The 22,500-nt window shown below is 47.4% G+C and overlaps 1 protein-coding gene across 1 annotated transcript in view; it reads left to right on the forward strand.

The window, feature by feature from the left end:
- Nucleotides 1–20,029, forward strand: part of TrpRS-m (Tryptophanyl-tRNA synthetase, mitochondrial) — a 35,240-nt gene extending 15,211 nt beyond the window's left edge. Inside the window, exon 2 of the mRNA XM_076177106.1 lies at nt 13,711–20,029. Coding sequence (XP_076033221.1) covers nt 14,338–15,504 — 1,167 coding nt within the window. The 5' untranslated portion in view covers nt 13,711–14,337 and the 3' untranslated portion in view covers nt 15,505–20,029. The remainder of the gene's footprint in view (nt 1–13,710) is intronic.
- The last annotated feature ends 2,471 nt before the right edge of the window (nt 20,030–22,500 follow it).

Below are 22,500 nucleotides of genomic sequence, written 5' to 3' on the forward strand. Positions count from 1 at the left end.
CACACACACACACACAACATACACACACACACTACAGACATACATACACACACACAGCACATACATCATACGCACACACATACATACATACTAACCACATCATCACACATACACATTACACACACATACAGTTACCATTACATACACACACACTACTACATACATACACACACACATACACATACACACAACACACACACATACATACAGCACACACACACACTATACATACACACACACACCCATACATACATACACACACACACCATACACACATTCACACACACACGACATACACACCACACTCGTTCATACATACACACACACCTCTGACACACTAGACAACACACCATACATACACAACACCTACACAAATAGTACACACACATACCACACAACCATACACTTACAGACACAATACACACACATACATACACAACACACATACACAGACATACAGACATGACACTCACATACATCACCATACACACACACCTACGACACATACACACACACATACATACAAACACACAACATACCTACACTTCATGACACACCCACATTACCATACACACACCTACACTACATACCAGACACCACCATACATACACACATATAACCTACACACATACACACACATACATACACACACACCTACACTACATACTACACACTACCAATATACACACAACCACCTACACCAGACACACACATACTAGTACATTACACATCACACCTACACATCATACACACACATACCATACACACACACAACCTACTCATACAAACACACACTACACACACACACACATACACACAACACACACATACCCACACATACAATAACACACACACCTACACACATTCCCACACAGATAGACACACACATACACACATACACACACGAGACAGACACACACCACACCTACACACATACACACACACACACATTCATACACATACACAAACACACACATATTAGACCTACATATATACATAACCACTGCACAACCATACACACCCACCATACCATATATACACACACACAGACACATATATATATACACATACACACACACATACACATAGATACAAACACACAGACACATATATACAAACACACATACATATATGACACACCACACACATAGATATAGATACACACAACACTTACATACCACCACACATACACACACACCAGATATACACACACACATATGCTATCACACACAGATACACATCCCACCCACACATAGACAGCACACACCACACACATACCACACACTATATATACCATACACACATTCATACACCACACCACACACATATATATTTACACATACATACACACTCACACACACCACACACACTATATATATACTACCACATACATCACACACACACACACACACGACATATATATATATACACATACATACACCACACGACACACACACACAAGCATATATACACACATACATACACACCACACACAGCACGACACACACACACCCCCCTATATATGAGTACCATACACCCGTCCAACACCACGAACACACCTACAGTATACATTTGACACATACACACGCACACTCACCACCCACACACACACATATATGAGATAGTATATACACATACACACACACACACATGACACACCCACACAGCACAAACCATAACAACCCACCAGACACACCACACCCAACACACACACCACACACACCCGAACACACACCACAACACACGACCACTCACACCCATACATTACCATACCACACACACACACAACACACCCCACAGACCCCACACTACACAACAACCACACCACACACACACACCACACACACCAAAACACCCGCCTGCACCCACTCACGCCACAACGTACCCCAAACGCCTAAAGATACCACACCGCAGTCATACGGCACCACGCCACAATCGGCCCACAAACTTACCCCCGACATCACGTCAACCCCAGACATCAATTCGGCCCAACCCGACCCATGCTCAGAAAGCACCCAACATATGATCCACAGACCTACTTTCCAGAAGATGGGTACACCCACTAATACCACCCGAAATAATCGCACGAACCCTACAACAACCGACGTAACCATAATCTAACCGACCAGTGGGTTACTTAATTCGTGTGATAATATTTCCACCATGTGCCAACAAACATTATGCCCCCGATTTTGGACATATGTCTAGAATGATAGTGGAGAGATATATCATCTCTATTACACCTAATAAAACAATATAAATGAATAATATATATAATAGAGTATGACACAAATGTAGTGAACACACAAAAAAGTATATATACAATGTATCACCTATAATGCACACACAAACACCCACTCACCAATATCACACACAGCACCATACACATCTAAATATACCTAAAGTACTACATATATGTAATGTATATCTATATACCACACTGTACACACAACCATAACACTATATATCACCATATGTATACCCCAACACACAATGTAACACACACACATATAAATATACACAGATATACACACACCATATAAATGTACAACAGTATCTATATATAAATACACACACATACCACATAAAAGTACAATATACCATACACACATAAAAATAATGTATATACACTCGATATAGATAATCACATACACACCCATATGAATACACATATACTCAACATATATACATCACACCATATATGAACACCTAAACACACCAGACAACACATACCACATACACACAATGTATATATACACCAAATCTACACGACACCAGTATAACTACACGCACACCCAAGAATACACACACACACCATTAGATACGACATCTAATGTACACTAACCATATACACTACACCACATAGAGACATCATACAGACACTAATGACTCACACAGTCAGACACACACATACCCACAAGAAACACACACTCATACACCATACCCAGAATACAGACACACACACTACACAGACACACACACACCACCCATAAAACACCCACACCCCCCCCAGATACCTATAAATACACACAACACACTATATATACATGACCTCACACACACTCATCACACACACACACACACCACACAACACACGTCACATCACACCACAACACACACCAAGCACACCACTACAGACATTCAGTAATCCTTATCCGACATATAACCATATATAATATACACCCAATATTGAAGGTAGTTCGCGGCTTGAAGTGCCAATTACCCAAAATATGCTAGTGACCCACCCGAAGTACCACCAAAAATTTTTGCGTGTATTGCCTTCCTTCCCGAGCAACACTCATATGTTCATAACTATAGAATTCACGAGCCAAGTGATCATTGTAGAACCCTGTTCGCTCTCTAGATCCCAATGAGCCCCCCTGATCGAGCACTACACTCAAAGAGAAACATCCTCATATATATATCTCATATCTACTATATAAATATAATAATACAATATATAGTGTGTGTGTGATGTGCGAGTGCTCTACCCACATATTTTAGATATGTTTGTGATACAAAATACACAGAGTAGAGTTCCCTGAATCCCCACACCAAAACCCTTAGTGCATAGCCCCACATTCCCGCCACAGAATAAGACACAGCACACAAAAAGATCAAGCAAGCATCGCCATGATACTATAAACTGTTAATCCGTTTAGGTGCTTCAAACGCATGGAGCGTGAGAATAGACGTGAAGTCGCAACCTACATACCAGAGACAAAATAGGATGCCAAAGTGCATAGTATTGGACAAGGAAGGTGCGTTCCTCCCTCACTAACGCGCACCCTAACTAAGAAAGCTCTCGCACGCTACTCTCGAACAGGAAACGAACGGCCAGACACACGACTCGGCTTATCAGCAAGGATATAGGGAGAGAGTTTATCCAAACCCACCCAGTTTGACAGAATGAATGATGGATCTGTGGTTGCGATGCTGGGTCGATAGAGAGGGGCGCGCTTTCGGGCGCGCGCGCGCACAATACGACCGACGTACGAAGTCAACGGTACCCGTTCCCCGAAAACCCAATTTCATCGGCTTGTTTAGAATGATGATGATTATAATGAATTAATTTTAAAAAGTAAACAATTTATTGACGAAAAGATGCTTTGACATTGCTGATGTAGTCCCAATAATTGTTTCACCCGAAGTCCTATACCACCTATTTTATTATTTCTTGACCAAACGTTTGTGTAGAATTGGACAATACAATATGTGTGTGTGTGTGTGTATGGTTACCACAAGGCAATAGTGCTACCGTTGTATTATGCTGGACGTTAAAGAAGTGATCTGGAACTTGTCCTGACCATTCTAAAACGTCAGCTCACTCGGTACAGTACATATTATTAATTTCATCGAGTCTTTTATTCAGGGGAGAGGTCAAGTCCTAAATGTACCGGGGGGGGGGCAGAGGGTGTGGTTGAACTGGCGAGGGGGGGGGGGGAGGGGGGGGGGGGGAAGGGGCCATGTGCTAAAATTCGTAACTCGCACGTTTATCGGATGGCTCTCCTGAATTAAATACTCGATGAATAAAATGAAGGGTACCGAGCGTATTAACGTTGGGGAATGGTCAGGGTAACTCTTTCGCACGTTTAAAGATCGGATTTTATCATATAGATGGGATCCTGAACATAATTACTTATAAGTCGGTATCGTTAGACATAGCATGGGGTAATTCCAGAACGTGTTAACGGTATCGTGATTGCATTGTGGTAACTAGTCGGACAACCAATGGTTCGAATACCAGTGGAAGAGCTAACTAATCCATATACATAAATGCATACAAGTCAAAGGCACATACCCCCACCCATTCCACTCCCCTCCACCACTCCATATATATATATATATATTTGTGTGTGTGTATGTATGCATGTATGTGTATCACAAAATTATCGAGCAAGGCTAGTGAAGAGGTTGAGAGGTTAATGGAATTGTGGATAAATGTCCTGTTAGTAAGTGTAAGGTCATGAAAACAGATACTAGAATGGGACTGCTCGTTAGTTTCGTTAATTTAATCGATAGATACGTGGTACAACCGCGCTGGCATTTTTTTGTTTCGGCCTCGCCTCGATATTGAACTATTATTCTGGTCTTTACAAACCTTCACATATCGCACGCCCTCTACGCAGTTCTTCGCTGCCTTTAGTAATTCATTTTAACACCCTACTTGTAAACACTCGATGAATTGTTTTATTTTCCAGATCCTATGAACATTGCCTCGTTATTCGGTCCAGGTTCATATCATTCTCTCCAGTTTTTCTCCCACGTCTTCCTTCCCCATCCCAGTATGTCGCTTATACATCTGTATCCACCTTCACAACAATTTTTGTACCCATGGTAGTTTTCATATCTGGTACCATCCCTTTTTCAGAATAGTTTTCCTCGTTAGGCGCGGTTCCTGATGTGCTTGCGTTGTTATCGAGTTTATCACTTGCTCCATTCATGTTACTTCTGCCACTATCTTGTTCTCGCATTCATGTCTCTGAGTACTACTACTTCGTTCCACTTCCACTCGGGTAGTGTATTCATCGCTCAGTCTCTGTGAACTTATATACCCATATCTCGCACGGGTCATAACTCCATACGGGTCATACTCCATTAACTTCTACAGTATCGACAGTAACTATCTCCTTCATTGGTCTTCATGGTATGTTTGTTGTGGCTGCCGCCAGATGATTTTATTTACCCTGGGAAACCTGCACAGTGAATGTTAATATATGTAATTGTGGGTGCATTTGTGTACACAACGGCTTTGGAGATGCATTTGCCAATGGTAGCAAGGTTTTACGTGGGTTTGCTGTTCATAGTCCCGTGTTTTTTGTTTTTTTTGTTTTTTCCAAATAGAAAAAAGTGAAACGTGCCATGCTTCGTGGTGGTTGGCCATAGTATTGCATTTAAACTAGTTATTCGTAGTGGTTAACCATGTTTGAGAACAGGCCTGGAAGTTACCAGGCGTGGGAGGTCCGTGTAAGAATGACGCTGGTGGGCGGATGTGGGGAAACTGCTATTGCATATATTGTACATTGTCGTGACGCAAGGTGGGAACTCACGTTATGTGGTTGTTGTATCAGGTGCCAGCCACTTTTGTGTGGTGTTTGGAAAATGGATGATTTGTCAAGTCAGTGAGCAACTTTTACGAACACATGAAATCTTTGGTTCATCTTTTGAGATAAAATGGGGGGGGTAAGTCATTTTTATATTGTAGCGTCAGGTGTTGGGCCACTTGAGACTATAAATGTATTTGTAATTAGGTGTTTGGTAACTTCGGGATGTAGCGTGAGGTAGTCGGTCGCTTATTGAGGGTTTAATGTTACAAGTTTAGCCACTGTCGTGGGCGCCGTCGAGTTTGGTTTTAATGCCATTCCTTTTATGTAGGTGAAGTGTCGCGTGGTTGCCACTTTCTAGATATGTCGTCGTAGTATGCCACTTTTTGTGTGTGTGCCAAATGGTGGTCCTCGTTCGTGGGGGGAAGGCCACGAACTGTCGCCACCTCTGGGAGCTTTCTTAATTCTGCATGTAATGATGGGACTAACATTTTATTTTAAGTTATTTTTAGCATAAATTCTTCCCTAGATTTGCCTAATTTTCGTAGGAAACTACGTTTCTCTCGTGTGAAAACGAGTGCAACTGTTTCTTGTTTATTTGTATTTACTTGTTTATTTGAATATTTTGTACATCAGAAATATCTGCATGGGTTATTTAAAAGTCACAACTCGTTCAGAGTATTTTGTATTTGCCACATCTGAAATGGTAACTTGAGATGTCTTGAAATTCCTAGTTATGTTAAGTTAATGCACTACTCGAGTTTTGAGCTGCCTAGTATTGGCCATTCAGTGCAATTAATTATTTATTTTGATATTAGTTATTTTCTATATAGCTTATTTTTGCTGCCTTGGTTTTTGGTACACAGTAAGCTTCATTTTATTTACGGTGTGGTATTTCTTTTATTTTGATTATAATTATTATTATTATTACTATTATTAATATTATTATTATTATTACTATTATTAATATTATTATTATTATTTAGGCAGTCCTTGAATCGTGCTCCCTCTCCTTCGAAGCTGCGTGAACACCTTCATTTTTACAACGTACTTCACACATTTTATTCTGGTGAACTCGAGGCGATTTTATATAGCTGGGAGGTTGAAGACTCCATCTTGGCCTGATTTATTAATAGAGAGGTCAGGAGGCTACGGAGCCGACCTTGGCCTTAACCCTCCGGTGCCCCACAGGAGAGGGAAAGAGGGAGGGAGGGAGGGGTGGCACCCGGGCTGAAGAATCAAATGTATTGTCTGGCATTAACCAGAACAAAATTTTCAAGTGCTACGTTAAGCCTTCATGAGATAGTCGAAGCATTTTAGCCCTAGGGCAAACTTCTGAGCTAGATGAAATCGTCTGGCTTGAGCCTGAAGAATAATTGAGGGGGCGGGCAAGCGGGCATTGGTGCTAGAAATGTGTGCCGCTTGCAGGAATAAGTTTGTCATGTCCATCGTCGTGCTGAAAGGGTGAGTTCAGGGGTTTTCTAGGGTTGCTTGCGACCTTATGTTCCTATTTAGTCGTTGCCGTGTGCCTCGCGGTCGCCCGGATTCAGAAAGATAAGAACGTTGTATGGCTTTCCGATGGCGTCATCGCATCCGTGGAAGGTCATGGCGGATTTGTTTCCAAGGAAACGGGGACGGCATGGTTATGACGTGATCATCTCCGTTGGAAGAAACGATGACGTCATTGTGGCAAGTTCAGCCGTATTTCTGACGCCACCATCACCATGGATACGTGTGACGTCATGTAGCGTTCTTGTCTTTGGTCAGCGAGGTGCCCAAGGCACGACCTCTGGGCGCTGAGGCAGGCAGTGACTGCGAATGGGAAATTTTGGCTTCAGATCTAAGGTATTGTTGTCATTTGTTAAGATCAGGTCTAAAGGTGGTATGTTGGTTTGCATCGGCACCGCGGCGTATTTCTGGATCAATTTTGGATTTGGCGTTGGAGCATTGTACTCGGCTGAGGAGCGGTGAGATTAGCCTTGCGAGGTCTGGATCCATTGAGGCACCGTTTAAGTGCCCCCCCCCCCCACACACACACATTTCCTCTCGGCGCGTATTACAGTGGTTTACTATTTATCATTGTCACATAGGAAGAATTTTGTCGATGGGTCAAAACCACATCGAAATTGCGAGACTTTCAGTTGCATAATAAAATCTGGCGGCAGTTGAATGTAATTGATAGTGTCCCACACAATTGACGGGGGATCGTGATTGAACTACAGAGGAACTCTTATCACCTCCAGTGATGGGAGGGAGAGGGGTGGCGGGATGAGCCTGGTCAACGGCGTCATTCTGGTTGTAGCCCCCGTACCGCCGCCGCCCAATACAGATCCGGGATTGTTTGTTTCCCCCTAAATTCGTGAGTGTGCCAGCCCCCCACCCCCTTTTCTTTTTCGATTAATTGACCCCGTGTGTGGTGCAGATCAACCACCGCCCACCACCCCAACTCGTCCCCACCCAGAAGATATAAGTTTTCATCAGTGTCGCATTTGGAGAATGATAGTCAATCGGCGGAAAATCGAATATTTAAAAATTTGCATGGCAGTGAGAACATTTGCAAATCTCGTGAGAAGGTAGGAATCACGACAAAGTGCTGCGCCGTGTCCATTCATAGCGTGCGCCTCTTCCCCCAATAGAAATTTCGAACGTCCCTTCTACACCCCTCCCCCCAAAAAATTTGGGAACCGCTAGACTAGATTCTTTCGTGGCAGAAGAGAAGCTGTTTTACTGAACCGAGAGGATTCCTTCCCCTACGGTTTCGAATAAGCAATGAAATTCTTGTCACCAGAGTGTTGTAAACGGTGTCACTGATTTTGGGTTTTCGTTCGGGGCGGGGCAGGTGGGCCGGCGTTGGTGGTTTGTCACAAATCTGAAGTGAGGAAAGAAAAAGGATAAGGAAAGAAGGAAAGGGAGGGGAGAAGGGAGGAAGGAAGAACAAGAGGAGAGAAAAAACGCGTGGGGAAGGGAGGAGGGTAGAAGGAAATACGGTAGCTGGGACGAGTATAGAAAGGCTGATTGGGTGGTTTGCCTCGAGTTGATGGACCGTAAAGATGGAGTCTTGAATGAATTGCTGACGTACACTATGAAGAACAGCCGAAAGCACGTTTCCAGCTCAGCGGCAGGGCTGTTGAGTATTTTTTTAGTTGCTGCCGCCAGGAAAATTTATTTGGTTAAGGGGTCCCCGGAGGAGTGGGGTGGGGGTATCGGGTACATATATTATGTAGTCACTATTTTGGGACATCAGATAAATCGAGGGGAGCACTGGCGGCAGCCAGAATGTATAGTATGCCTTCGGATGAGTTTGAAGGTATCTAGTACAGTTAACAGATTTTTGAGCTGGGATTCAGTCGATTTTATTGAACCAGGGGACGGACCTCTACTGAATGAAATTACCTGGGGTTGGCTTGGGCAAAACCTGTATTGCACACCGCTTTGAGACGAATTGACAGTGATTGATTGAAATTGGTGACCATGGAACTGACCCTTTACAGTAGTATGTCAATATTCTTCCCGGCTGAATGAAATGGTCTGCCGATAGATAGAATAGGATTAGATTCCACGAAGTGCATTAGGGAGTAATCGGGACAGTCCTGTCCCCTCAGTGACACGACCTTTTTTCCACTTGATGGATTGGAATCGTTTGACGATAATGAGGGAGAGATAACCCCCCCCCCCCTTGATGACGTCGCCCTAGAAAACGAGTCTCCCCTTTTGGGCCAAGAAGCTTCTGTGAAGCTGAATAGAATTGATCAGGGTAAGCGGAAAAAAAATTTGTTTCATTCACCACGTGATTGGAATAGGTAAGAGGAGGCGGAGAGTGGAGTGGAATTGGTGGATCATTGATTCCTAATGGAGCACTTACTGTATAGAGCGAGAAAGCGAGATCGTACTTCTGAACATACAGTGAGTATGGCAGATTTAGCCCTCCCCCCTTCGATCCTTCTCCGTTCCCCCTCCTCCATACCTCTCCCCACTCCATCCCCCCTCCCTCCATTCACACTCCCCTCCCTCCATTCACACTCCCCTCCCTCCATTCACACTCCCCTCCCTCCATTCACACTCCCCTCCCTCCATTCACACTCCCCTCCCTCCATTCACACTCTCCTCCCTCCATTCACACTCTCCTCCCTCCATTCACACTCTCCTCCCTCCATTCACACTCTCCTCCCTCCATTCACACTCTCCTCCCTCCATTCACATTCCCCTCCCTCCATTCACACTCCCCTCCCTCCATTCACACTCCCCTCCCTCCATTCACACTCCCCTCCCTCCATTCACACTCCCCTCCCTCCATTCACACTCCCCTCCCTCCATTCACACTCCCCTCCCTCCATTCACACTCCCCTCCCTCCATTCACATTCCCCTCCCTCCATTCACATTCCCCCTCCCTCCATTCACATTCCCCCTCCCTCCATTCACACTCCCCCTCTCTCCCCCTCTCTCCATTCACACTCCCCCTCCCTCCATTCGTATTCTCCCCTCCGTCCACTCACACTCGCTCTCCGTCCACTCACACTTCCCTCCCGTTTTCCATCCTCCACACCTCCCTTCTCCATCCCTCCTCCACTCTCCTCTTTCCCTCCCCTCCCATCCCTCCCCTCCCTCCTTCCTTCCTTCCCTCCCCATCCTTCCTTCCCTCCCCTCCCCATCCCTCCTTCCCTCCCCTCCCCATCCCTCCTTCCCTCCCCTCTCCATCCCTCCCCTCTCCATCCCTCCTTCCCTCCCCTCCCCATCCCTCCTTCCCTCCCCTCCCCATCCCTCCTTCCCTCCCCTCCCCATCCCTCCTTCCCTCCCCTCCCCATCCCTCCTTCCCTCCCCTCCCCATCCCTCCTTCCCTCCCCTCCCCATCCCTCCTTCCCTCCCCTCCCCATCCCTCCTTCCCTCCCCTCCCCATCCCTCCTTCCCTCCCCTCCCCATCCCTCCTTTCCTCCCCTCCCCATCCCTCCTTTCCTCCCCTCCCCATCCCTCCTTTCCTCCCCTCCCCATCCCTCCTTTCCTCCACTCCCCATCCCTCCTTTCCTCCACTCCCCATCCCTCCTTTCCTCCACTCCCCATCCCTCCTCCCTTATCCATCCCTTCTCCCTTCCTATCCCCTCCATCCCTTCTCCCTTCCTATCCCCTCCATCCCTTCTCCCTTCCTATCCCCTCCATTCCTTCTCCCTTCCTATCCCCTCCATTCCTTCTCCCCACCCCCTCCTCTACTCTCCTCTCCTCCCCACCCCATCCTCCACTCTCCTCCCCACCCCATCCTCCACTCTCCTCCCCACCCCATCCTCCACTCTCCTCCCCACCCCATCCTCCACTCTCCTCCCCACCCCATCCTCCACTCTCCTCCCCACCCCATCCTCCACTCTCCTCCCCACCCCATCCTCCACTCTCCTCCCCACCCCATCCTCCACTCTCCTCCCCACCCCATCCTCCACTCTCCTCCCCACCCCACCCTCCACTCTCCTCCCCACCCCACCCCATCCTCCACTCTCCTCCCCACCCCACCCCATCCTCCACTCTCCTCCCCACCCCATCCCTCCATCCCTCCCCTTCACTATCCCTCCATCGCTCCCCTTCACTATCCCTCCATCGCTCCCCTTCACTATCCCTCCCTTTCACTATCCCTCCCTTTCACTATCCCTCTCCTTCACTATCCCTCTCCTTCACTATCCCTCTCCTTCACTATCCCTCTCTTTCACTATCCCTCTCCTTCACTATCCCGCCCCTCCATCCCCCTGCCCGCCCCTCCGTCCCCCATCCCCGCCCCTCCGTCTCCCTCCCCGCCCCTCCGTCTCCCTCCCCGCCCCTCCGTCTCCCTCCCCGCCCCTCCGTCTCCCTCCCCGCCCCTCCGTCTCCCTCCCCGCCCCTCCGTCCCCCTCCCCGCCCCTCCGTCCCCCTCCCCGCCCCTCCGTCTCCCTCCCCGCCCCTCCGTCCCATCTCCCCGCCCCTCCGTCCCATCTCCCCGCCCCTCCGTCCCATCTCCCCGCCCCTCCGTCCCATCTCCCCGCCCCTCCGTCCCATCTCCCCGCCCCTCCGTCCCATCTCCCCGCCCCTCCGTCCCATCTCCCCGCCCCTCCGTCCCATCTCCCCGCCCCTCCGTCCCATCTCCCCGCCCCTCCGTCCCATCTCCCCGCCCCTCCGTCCCATCTCCCCGCCCCTCCATCCCATCTCCCCGCCCCTCCATCCCATCTCCCCGCCCCTCCATCCCATCTCCCCGCCCCTCCATCCCATCTCCCCGCCCCTCCATCCCATCTCCCCGCCCCTCCATCCCATCTCCCCGCCCCTCCATCCCATCTCCCCGCCCCTCCATCCCATCTCCCCGCCCCTCCATCCATCCTCCTCGCATCTTCTTCCCCCCTCTCCCCACCCCTCTTCCATCTCCCCGCCCCTCCATCCATCCTCCTCGCATCTTCTTCCCCCCTCTCCCCACCCCTCTTCCATCTCCCCTCTCCACCCCTCCACCCCTCCACCTTTCACATCCTCCTCCCACATCCTCCATCCCCCTCCTCCTCCTTTCACCTCCCCCTCCTCCTCCTTTCACCTCCCCCTCCTCCTCCTTTCACCTCCCCCTCCTCCTCCTTTCACCTCCCCCTCCCCCTTTCATCTCCCCCTCCCCCTTTCATCTCCTCCATCCCCCTCCCCAATGCTCTGTATGGATTTTCTTGATATATAACCAGAATGTTCGAATGGGGGACAGCTAAGGTTTTTAATCGAAACTCCATATTGTCCCCTGCCCCCCCTCCCCCACGCCCAAAACCCCCTCGACTAGGTGAATAACAGCGCGAGGTCTTTCGCTCGGGAGCTCAGGTACCTTACGGTACCTTACGTACCGGATGGCATTTAATTCCGACTAACGTCATGCTCTTTTTATTTGGCTTTGCGTGAGGAACCTTTAGGCAGCGAAGTGATTGAACCTTTGTAGATTATCCCTTCCGTACCAGTAGTAATTACCCTCTTCTTCTGTCTACCGCCAGGCTATTTTATCAAGGTGTGCGGGACCCTTTGATTGTGAAATTTACTCCTTGGAGATCATCCCTCGAGAGAGAGAAATATAGAATGTAAGCTGGGTGATATACAGTTTTATGTGGCGGGGGGGGTCGGTTACCGGAGTCGGGGTGAGAGGAGGTTTTTACAGAGCAATGTACATTTCGCAGGAAATCTCACCCGGCAAAATCGTTTTTTTTTTTTCCGTTTTTTTTTTTTACACATTAACAGTGTATTGGAAGAGGGGGGGACACGTCTTGTTTGGGGGTTGGGGATAGGAGTCAACTCGAAGCACGGATCTGCTTGTCAAGAGCTGGGTGCCGGTGGTGATGATGATGGTGAGGAGGAGGAGGAGGTTGAGGTAATTGAGAACCAGAGTTGGAGGATAGGAGGAGGAGGTTGTGAGGTAATTGAGGACCAGAGTTGGAGGATGGTTTTGTGGAGAGAGGGAGGGCGGGCGGGCTTGATTAAAGCTGCAAAGACTTCGTTCGTGGGACCCTGACAACACGGAAGAGGGCCATTGAGGAGCGTCGATCAGGAACGATGACCCAAGAACGTTCTTTACTTTGTTCTACCGTTTTTTCATGGAGAGGAGAGCTGAGGACTTTGGTAGAGGGAAGGGGAGAAAGGGATAGTAGGATAGGAGGCTTCATTAATACGGCAAGCTAAAAGCAGCGTCGTTATTTCCACCAGGACCACCACTTCCCCACGACACGATCAGGATACCCCTCCAGCAGGACATAACCTTCACCAGGACAGCTTCAGGGTATGATGTCACCATGAACATCACATGTCAAGAGCTGCCGAACCCTCTCCGTCGTGTAGGAAACGTCCAAAGGCCTGGAGAGGATGATGGGAGCTCTGTAATAACGTTTCAGAGCCAATCCATCGAACATCAATGATTCGTACATCAAACGCGTTCGTCTAGGACTGCTGCGTTCACGCATCCCTCAAGTTCGCTCGCGTCCGAGCCGGTATCCGCTCGTCCCCTTGGGACTGCGTGGTGGTAGGTCAGGCCTGTACCGATCCATTCCCTCCCACTTTGCTTCTACCCCTTCTCCCACCCCTCTCCCTTCTCCCATCCCTCTCCCTTCTCCCATCCCTCTCCCTTCTCCCATCCCTCTCCCTTCTCCCATCCCTTTGGAAACGCTTGACTTCTGTTGTGGACACAAGAACTTTTTTTTCTCCCGAGCTGGCGCGCGATCGTCATTAGTACTCCCGCAAAGACGTCTACTCCTGTAACACATACTCGGCTTTAGTGAGCCGGCTCAGCCCCTCCCACCCCTTCGCCATTCGAGTGTCGTCTCCCCGACGGAAATAATGCTACGGTTTGTGACCTGTTGTGTTCGCAGGCTGGGTCTTCCCTTCCGCGCCGGCTGTTGGGTAGACCATGAGTTCACCGGCGTGTTACAACCACGTACAATTGGAAAACTAAGGTTGTCCTCCAGTGCGACAACAAGAGGCGGCGTACCGGAAAACAAGAAGTCCGGGAAGACGAGGAGAATCTTCTCCGGTATCCAACCGACGGGCGTCCTGCACCTCGGTAACTATTTCGGCGCCATCAGGAAGTGGGTCGAGCTGCAGGAGCTGGGCGAGAACGTGGTCTACTGCGTGGTGGACCTGCATTCTATCACACTGCCCCAGGATCCCCAGACTTTGTACCGGCAGACGCTGTCCATGGCGGCTAGTCTGCTGGCGTGTGGCATCGACCCGGCCAAGGCCGTCGTGTTTCAACAGTCCAGGGTTCCAGAACATTCTCAGCTTAGTTGGGTGCTCGGCTGCAATACCACGCTGGCGCGGCTTGCCCACCTGCCACAGTTCAAGGAGAAGTCTGTCACGCTGAAGGAGGTGCCCCTAGGGCTCTACGTGTACCCCGTGCTCCAAGCGGCAGATATCCTCTTGTACAAGGCCACCCATGTCCCTGTCGGCAAAGACCAGTTGCAACATATCCAGCTCGCCGCCGACATTGCTAAGACGTTCAACCACCGGTTCGGTCACACGTTCGAACCGCCGAAGTCGCTCATCCTCGACGACCCGACCTCTCGGCTCAAAAGCCTCCGTCAGCCCTCCAAAAAGATGTCCAAATCCGAGAAGGACCCGCGAAGTCGCATCGAGTTGACGGACCCTCCCGACATAGTCCGCGAGAAGCTCAAGAAGGCAGTGACCGACATGACTTCGGAGGTGTACTTCGACCCGGAGGCTCGACCGGGCGTGTCCAACCTGATGAGCATCCAGAGGGCCATCACGGGCCAGAGTTTCGAGGAAATCCAGCAGGAGTGTGTAGGACTGGACACGGGGCAGTACAAGCTCCACCTGGCCGATATTGTCATAGATCACCTCGAGCCACGGCGTCGTCTTCTTCAGGAACTACTTGCGGATAGGACCCACCTCGAAAAGCTCCTGGACAAGGGCGCCGAACGCGCACGGCAAATGGCCGCCGCCACGTGGGCAGAAGTGGCGGTGAAAATGGGGCTTTCTGGGTTGTAATGGGTTCCGTCGATCTAACGACCCTGGTAGGACGGGAGAGGTCCAACCCCTTCCCCCTTCTCCCTCTCTCCTTCCCCTCCTCCTTCGGTCAGTTAGTAGAGGTTGTGAGTGATGGAGAGGGAGGGTGGGAATCCAGGAGCCGTCTGTGATATCGTAATGAATGTGTGGGGTGGGGCTTGCAAAGAAGGATAAGGAAAAGGGAGGGAGAACAGTAGTATGTGGCTAAAGGAGTAAACAGATTAAGATTACTTGGACCCCGTCAGGGTCAATGAGGCAGATCGCTCTTAAGAATTGCAACAAGTTAATGAGGTGTACGTGCGTGTAAGGTGTGGAATCAGGGATGGAGGGTAGTAAGGGAACATGTCGTCCCTGAGCAAGGTACTTGATTTGGCTAAAATAGAAACGACTGGCGAGGGTTAATTGATGTGAGTAACCAGCAATATGCTCGAGTGACTTTAAACGAGTTGAATACAGTCATCTGGCAAGATCCAAAATGGGTACGTTAATTTTCTATCCTCTCCACACCCCTTCGTCTAGCTCTACCACGATACTGTCCATGATGGAAACGTCTCTGTTCTCAGGTCGCAAGTGTTTTCCCCCTTAGACTTGCAGGCTATTCCTGTTGCAACGTCACGGGTTGAAAAACTTAAACTGTCCTATAATAACGGAGGCCAGGGGGACGGGCCATATTGACCATGTATAGGTTTCTTCAGGTTAAGAACAGGTGATTTCATGCAGGGGGCCGAGTCCCATGTCCAGAGTTGTGTGAAATATTCTGTCCTTAGCTGGAACAGTATCCTTTGAATGTGTCTCCGAAAGTGAAAAGAAGAGGAAGAGGACGCCAGCAGATCAGTCGTAGATTCACTTCAAGAAAAAATAAAACGACTGCATGCTAAGTTTTGTTTATATAGTGAAGAAGCTGACCGCGGTGCTGATGCATGTACAAAGGTTTAGCTATGAGGGTCTACTGTAGGACCACCGGCCTATGCCCTAGGAGACAGTGCAGCCTCTGACGCTTGACAGAAAATCCAGGGCATTTGACGGAGCCCTCTGTCTGGAAGGGGGATTCGTTCTCCGACCTAAGTGATAAAGGGCCCCCGCCGCCGCTTTCCCGTAGCTCATAGACCGGTTAGGGAGTATGGCAATCTGTGTATATATGTACATTTGTTAAATACAAATTTTGTTGAACTATTAAGTTTATTTTTCTTTTACTTCATACCTTCATTAATACCTCAGGTCAATCGGTGATGGAGGTTGGATAGTTACAACCCCAGGGACTGTATCCAAGAAGTGTGTTGCAACATACAATTGTATGATTACAGGATCGATTAGATTTGCATCCACCAAAGTGACGGTTGATGAATCAGAGAGTAAGTCAATTGTAAAATATATCTGTATACTAAAGGTCCCTCTTCTAAGGTAGGCACTCATCCCCCACCCATTTGTAATGATATAAGATAGGTTGTAAGTCTTCCCTGTATCCAGCTGTGGGATGTGCAGTCACAAGGTCAGGTCTTTGGCAGCTGTAGGTTAGAGTTCGGTTTGGGGAGGGTTCTGCCGAGAAAGAATAGCCGGGTGTGAGCCGAAATATTATCTAGAACAGCTATAAGAACTTCACTGCTGAGTGGGTGCCATAGAGAAAAATAGAATAGTCTGGCCGCAGCTAGAAGGTGGAGGTATTTGGGACGCTTGATCGTAACTTCCTCTACCGATAAGGTACCACAGCTGACTATAATACAATTTGGAGTTGACCACAACAGTATTCATGTATGTGTCGAATTCCTTCATGTGAACAATAGTCGAGGTGTTGCCGCGACGTGCCTGCAAGAAGCAGCATCACTGGCTGGGAAAGAACTGAGAGAGAACCGATGGAGAAGGCCCCTGTCCCCACATTCGTAAGGAGGTGCAGCCCAAAGGAACCGGCACCTGGTCTCCTGTTCGGACCCAGAACTTTGCTGTATTCTCTCTCATTTTCTACCAAACTATCTACTTTGTTCATATGAGGAGTTCAGTATTCCGGCGCCTGTCGTCCCACACTTCCTTGTAGCCGGAAAGGTATAAAAAACCCAGGCCGTAAACAATTTATTTCATACACAAAATCACAGACTGTAGACAATTTCAGGCACATATGTCAGTTGCAACAATTCTTACACGTGAAACCACCTCGCACCACGCTTATCGCAAACCAATATACCGAGCTAGAGCTGCAGCCATTATACAAGATAAACGTAAAATCTATGCTCAGGAAATACAACCTACATACTATACACAATAAAACATTTAGTTCAAATCCTACATAAACACAACATAACACATGCAGTAAAATAATGCCACAATCTACACTATCCAAATTCACTAAAATACACAAATGGGTGAAGACATCACAACATAAAGGTGGATTCCAACAAAATAAATAGACAAATGAATAAGAATAAACAAAGAAACGCTGACAGGCAACTCGACTGAAATAATTACGATCCAAAATAATACAGATAAAGGGCTACATCCATCAACTCCCTCTCAACTGACTAACAAGCCACATATTAGCAGGTAACATGAATGCACACCATTCAGTTTAGCTAAATTCACAAATGGTAGACAAGAGTTAACAATATATTAACAATATATTATAGCTCCCCAGCTTAAACTTGTTAAATTTTAGCTCCCCACTAGACAGCCCATATTATAAAAAAGAAGAAAAAAAAATTACCCTACAGAACAATCTCATTGCTATCCAAATATCACAGAAAGAAACTTAACTTGCCTGCCTTCTCTAATCAACATGTATTCGATAAGGTCCATTTTACCAACACTTCCTACAAACGTCACCCAGGTGTTGAAGGACGAGAAAGCACCCCCCACACAGAAAAATAGTGGTGGCAGTAGACAAGGCATTTGATGATTTCCAGACATTATAAGGATGATCAGAGACATGTATCCACAACAACGACAAAATAGATAAATCAATGAAAAATAAACTTCGTAGTGACAGGCAGTGAAGAGTAACCCAAAACAAGTTTGTGAATAAAAGACAACAGTGGAGTTTCCGAAGGAGCAATACGTGTTATTCAACCTACAAGTGGTCTCCCAACATCAGATTCAGAACATCATCCCAAGTCGCAAGCATGGGCTATTGTGAGTTGAAGGAAATTGGTCAGTCTACAAAGATCTCGAGAACCATACTTGATTGAAGGTTCTGCTATGTTGAATGTTTGAAAGTCATGTATGTTGAATCGCTTGGGTACAATTATAAGGATATCGTCTACATCGCACCCAAGCGATTTAACATCCAAAAATTTCAGACAGTACTCAACACTAGAACCTTCGGTCCAAATCACATTGGAAGAAATTGACGACTCCCTTCCATTCCTAGATATCCGTATCTTCATGCAGGTAACCAGCTGGGATTCAGAGTTTACAGATAACCCACAAATGATGCTTGTCAGATTCCTACTCCCACCATGACTCGAGAATTAAAAGAGGTATAGTAATAGGATTCTTTCTTGGAGCATTCAGAATCTGGAGTAATAAAAACCTTGACAAAGAGTTCCTGTACATCCAGGAAACATTCACGTATTAAGATTCCCCGAGATCATTATCAGTGCAAAAATAAATTGGCAAATACCCAGCAACAAGTAGTACGCCAGACCAGTAAGACAATCGAAGAATTCACGAAAGCGAAATAGAACAAGGAAGAAAACGACAAACCCGGTATATACAAAATTCCATGCAAAGGATGTAGCAAGTCTTGCATCGGCGAAACATCTCGTGATATAAAAGCACGCATACGTGAACATTGCAATGATGTGCGAAACACAAAGACTAACTGGCCTGTGTCACGGATCGAGACAGCACCGACCGCCTAACGAACTGGGACCATGCTGAATTGATATCATGTGAAACTGACAAGATAAGGAGAAAACGTCTAGAAACAGCATTTATTTAAGAGTTCAAACACTAGAACAAAATTGAAACATGTTCAATATTGCATCCCCTTTAATCCACTTAATTCCTGTAGTTAGAAAGTGGCGTCCCGTGGAATACCCTGTTCTAGTGTCCCTTCTTCGTCCATTCTGGGATGTGTAAACAGCTTAGAGGTCGTATACGTCCATGTACTTTAAAAATATTAGATATGTGAAGCGTTGTACTTTTAATAAAACTCGTCCTCATATAGTGTCTACTCTGACCCTTTGTTCGGCAATTGCCATTTTAAATCAACCTACCACTTTCACCACGCAACATGCGTACAACAACAAATTCGCGTTCGGATCACAAAACATGCTCTTCAAACTCCACCAAAAACTTGCTACTCCATCAAACCCCTCCAGGTATTAGCCCTACAGAAAACTCCAATCCAAGAGAGGCAAGGACCATACCAGCACTACTACATTCAGGTTACCATCGAGGACTATACCGACAAAGACTAGGGCTGACTGCAGTAACATACTGACATAGTTCAGCTATCACACAAAAGACCTCGAACGCGTCTAACTTTGACCCACCCTAGCTATACCCAAACAACACGCTTATTTCTTGGTTATTACCACTTACATAGGAGCCGTGGGTCTATTGCATGAGATATCTGGGTTTAACTTCTGTCATGGAGCAATAAAAAAAATTCTCACACTGCAGATGTATTGTTTTCTGAAGCGTATGACGAACGAGTGTGTGATTCACATCTGCCTTGGATCACGTGTTGGACTTGTGATCGACAACTATTACCGGACGAGAGCTCATATATGACCCGATCTATGGGTAATGCTGTGACCGTCCCTCTAAAGAAGGAAGTATCACTGGAATGGTTTACTCGAAAACGAGATGCCGCCAACAACGATGGCTGTGAGGATACATACAGAGGTAGAGGTCCTGGAAATAAGATAAGAAAGACAGCGTATCTAAAGGATTTGAAGAAATAGTTTTCCATATAGATACATAAATACTTGGGATAGCTTAGGTCTTATAGCCCAAGCTCGAACAATGCATATCAAATCTAAATGATAATTGGAAGTCCGGGATATAGATTAAGTTGGAAATGTACATGAATTTAAAGCTAGGTATGAGAGAGTAGGAGACTGGACCCAATGAACGTTGCTTTTTGTATACTGCAATTGGGTAAATGCACACAAATGAACTTGCTCACCACCGTTGGAATGCCGGCTCGCAGTGCAGCGAGGTTGAAATTTTCAACCCTGGGCGAGACTCTACCTCTGATCGCTGGATTAGCGATCGACTGGAGTGACACCACACACCATGGAGTTGTGTGTATGTGTGTGTGCGCACACACGCATGCACACCTAAACAAATTTTGCTAGATTGACTAGCACCGTATTTTTTCCAAGTTCACTTCGAACAGTGAATACATACTGCATCTGTGTGTGGGAAGAAGGTGCATTCGTGCGTGATATAGCTAATTATGACGACATGGGCGCGAGTGTAGTCCATACACGACGCGTATACATAATTTTCGCCTCCACTTTGCTGGTAAGTCACAAGAGTGAATGATGGTGCAAACTGCATCGGGACATGTCTGTGGCCCATGGACGTGCCAAGAGGCCATCTCTTTGCTTCACGGAGAGGATGAATACCTGAAGTAGTTGGCAGGTGACATACGAGTGCACGTATGAGTATGCTTCTATATATGCATGTCTGTGTATGTACATGTGAAGTATTTTGTATTTAAACTGACACGAATCTTTCAATGATTACTCCAGTTTCTCGTGAACGGAAATGGTTATTAGGTTAGCTAAATTAGCCAAACTTGACTAACCTTCCTACTTCCCAAGACTTCCATGAAATCTGTGTTAACGAGCAGGCAGGTGGGCGGGCCCGGCACGGGCGTGGGCGCTCCCGGCACGGGCGTGGGCGCTCCCTCCTGACCCCACCCTGATAGCCAGAGCTGAAATTTAAGTACAGAGTGTGGCTCGCATAGGAAGGGCGGTGGGTGGGTCGAGAAGGTTATTTAGATGTGTGTGCGTGAACGTGCTCGTGTGGTGACGATATTGATTATTGTGGTAAGGGTGGGGGAAGCGGTGGTTTAGTAGAAAGGTGCAAGAGTTTGTCATTGTCGTGTGTCCCGTCGACAAATAGGGATAAAAACGTTACAAGGTAAAAGGGAGCTTAGGGAGTGTGCATGAATGGATGATAAGGTCGACAAGTTGTCAGGGGTGGTGGGAAGAGGGAAAGATTGTCCGGGAATGGGGAGCTCACGGTCCGGGGCTCGTATTGATTCACCATTAGACACAAAACACGTTTATGACGAAATGACAGGTTCCTGCTTCAGGTTCTTCCCGCCGCAGCCGCAACGACGCCGCAACTATGCAATGCGTGTGCCCCAGTCGCCTATTGCACTTTCTTGGCACGCAATAATTCGTCCTCTTCCTCTCTCTCCTCATGGAACATAAGAGAAGAAGAGTTCAAATGTGTTTGAGATAAAATGCCCAAGGAGTATGGTAGGGGTTAAGGCTGGATAGAGTGAGAAACGAGGAGAGCGAGGGTGGAAAAGGAGTTGGGAGATAGGGTAGATGAAAGAGTATTGAGATGGTTTGGAGGCATGGAAAGAATGAGTGAAGAAAGATTAGTAAAGGATGTATGGAGGGCACAGGTGGAAGTAGTGAACATGAGTGGGCGACCAAGGATGAGATGGATGGGGTAAAAGGGGCATTGGGAAACGGGAAAGTCTGTTGAGTAAGGAACGGAGAAGACAGAAGATAGGTATGAGTAGAGAATAGTTGTTTATGGATGATGCTGTGATGCATGAGGGGGAGTGGGTAGGGATGGGAGGTGAAGGAGTATGAGAAATAAGTTGACGCAGCCCGAAGGGATTTCTCTCCGTCTTCTCTTTTTCTTCATGAGGGAACGGAGATGGGGGTCGCCGATTTAATGAAGCGGCCTTGCGGTAGATGTCCTGTGTCTTGCAACACTGCTTCTGACCCAGGGCAGTGGACAAGATGCAGGAATGACCCGTCATCCAGGAGGTGCCAAGATAAGAGGGTAAAG

This window comes from Oratosquilla oratoria, chromosome 40, assembly GCF_046742065.1.
Source record: "Oratosquilla oratoria isolate Oo_2021 chromosome 40, ASM4674206v1, whole genome shotgun sequence".
In the NCBI taxonomy this organism is placed as follows: Eukaryota; Metazoa; Arthropoda; class Malacostraca; order Stomatopoda; family Squillidae; genus Oratosquilla; species Oratosquilla oratoria.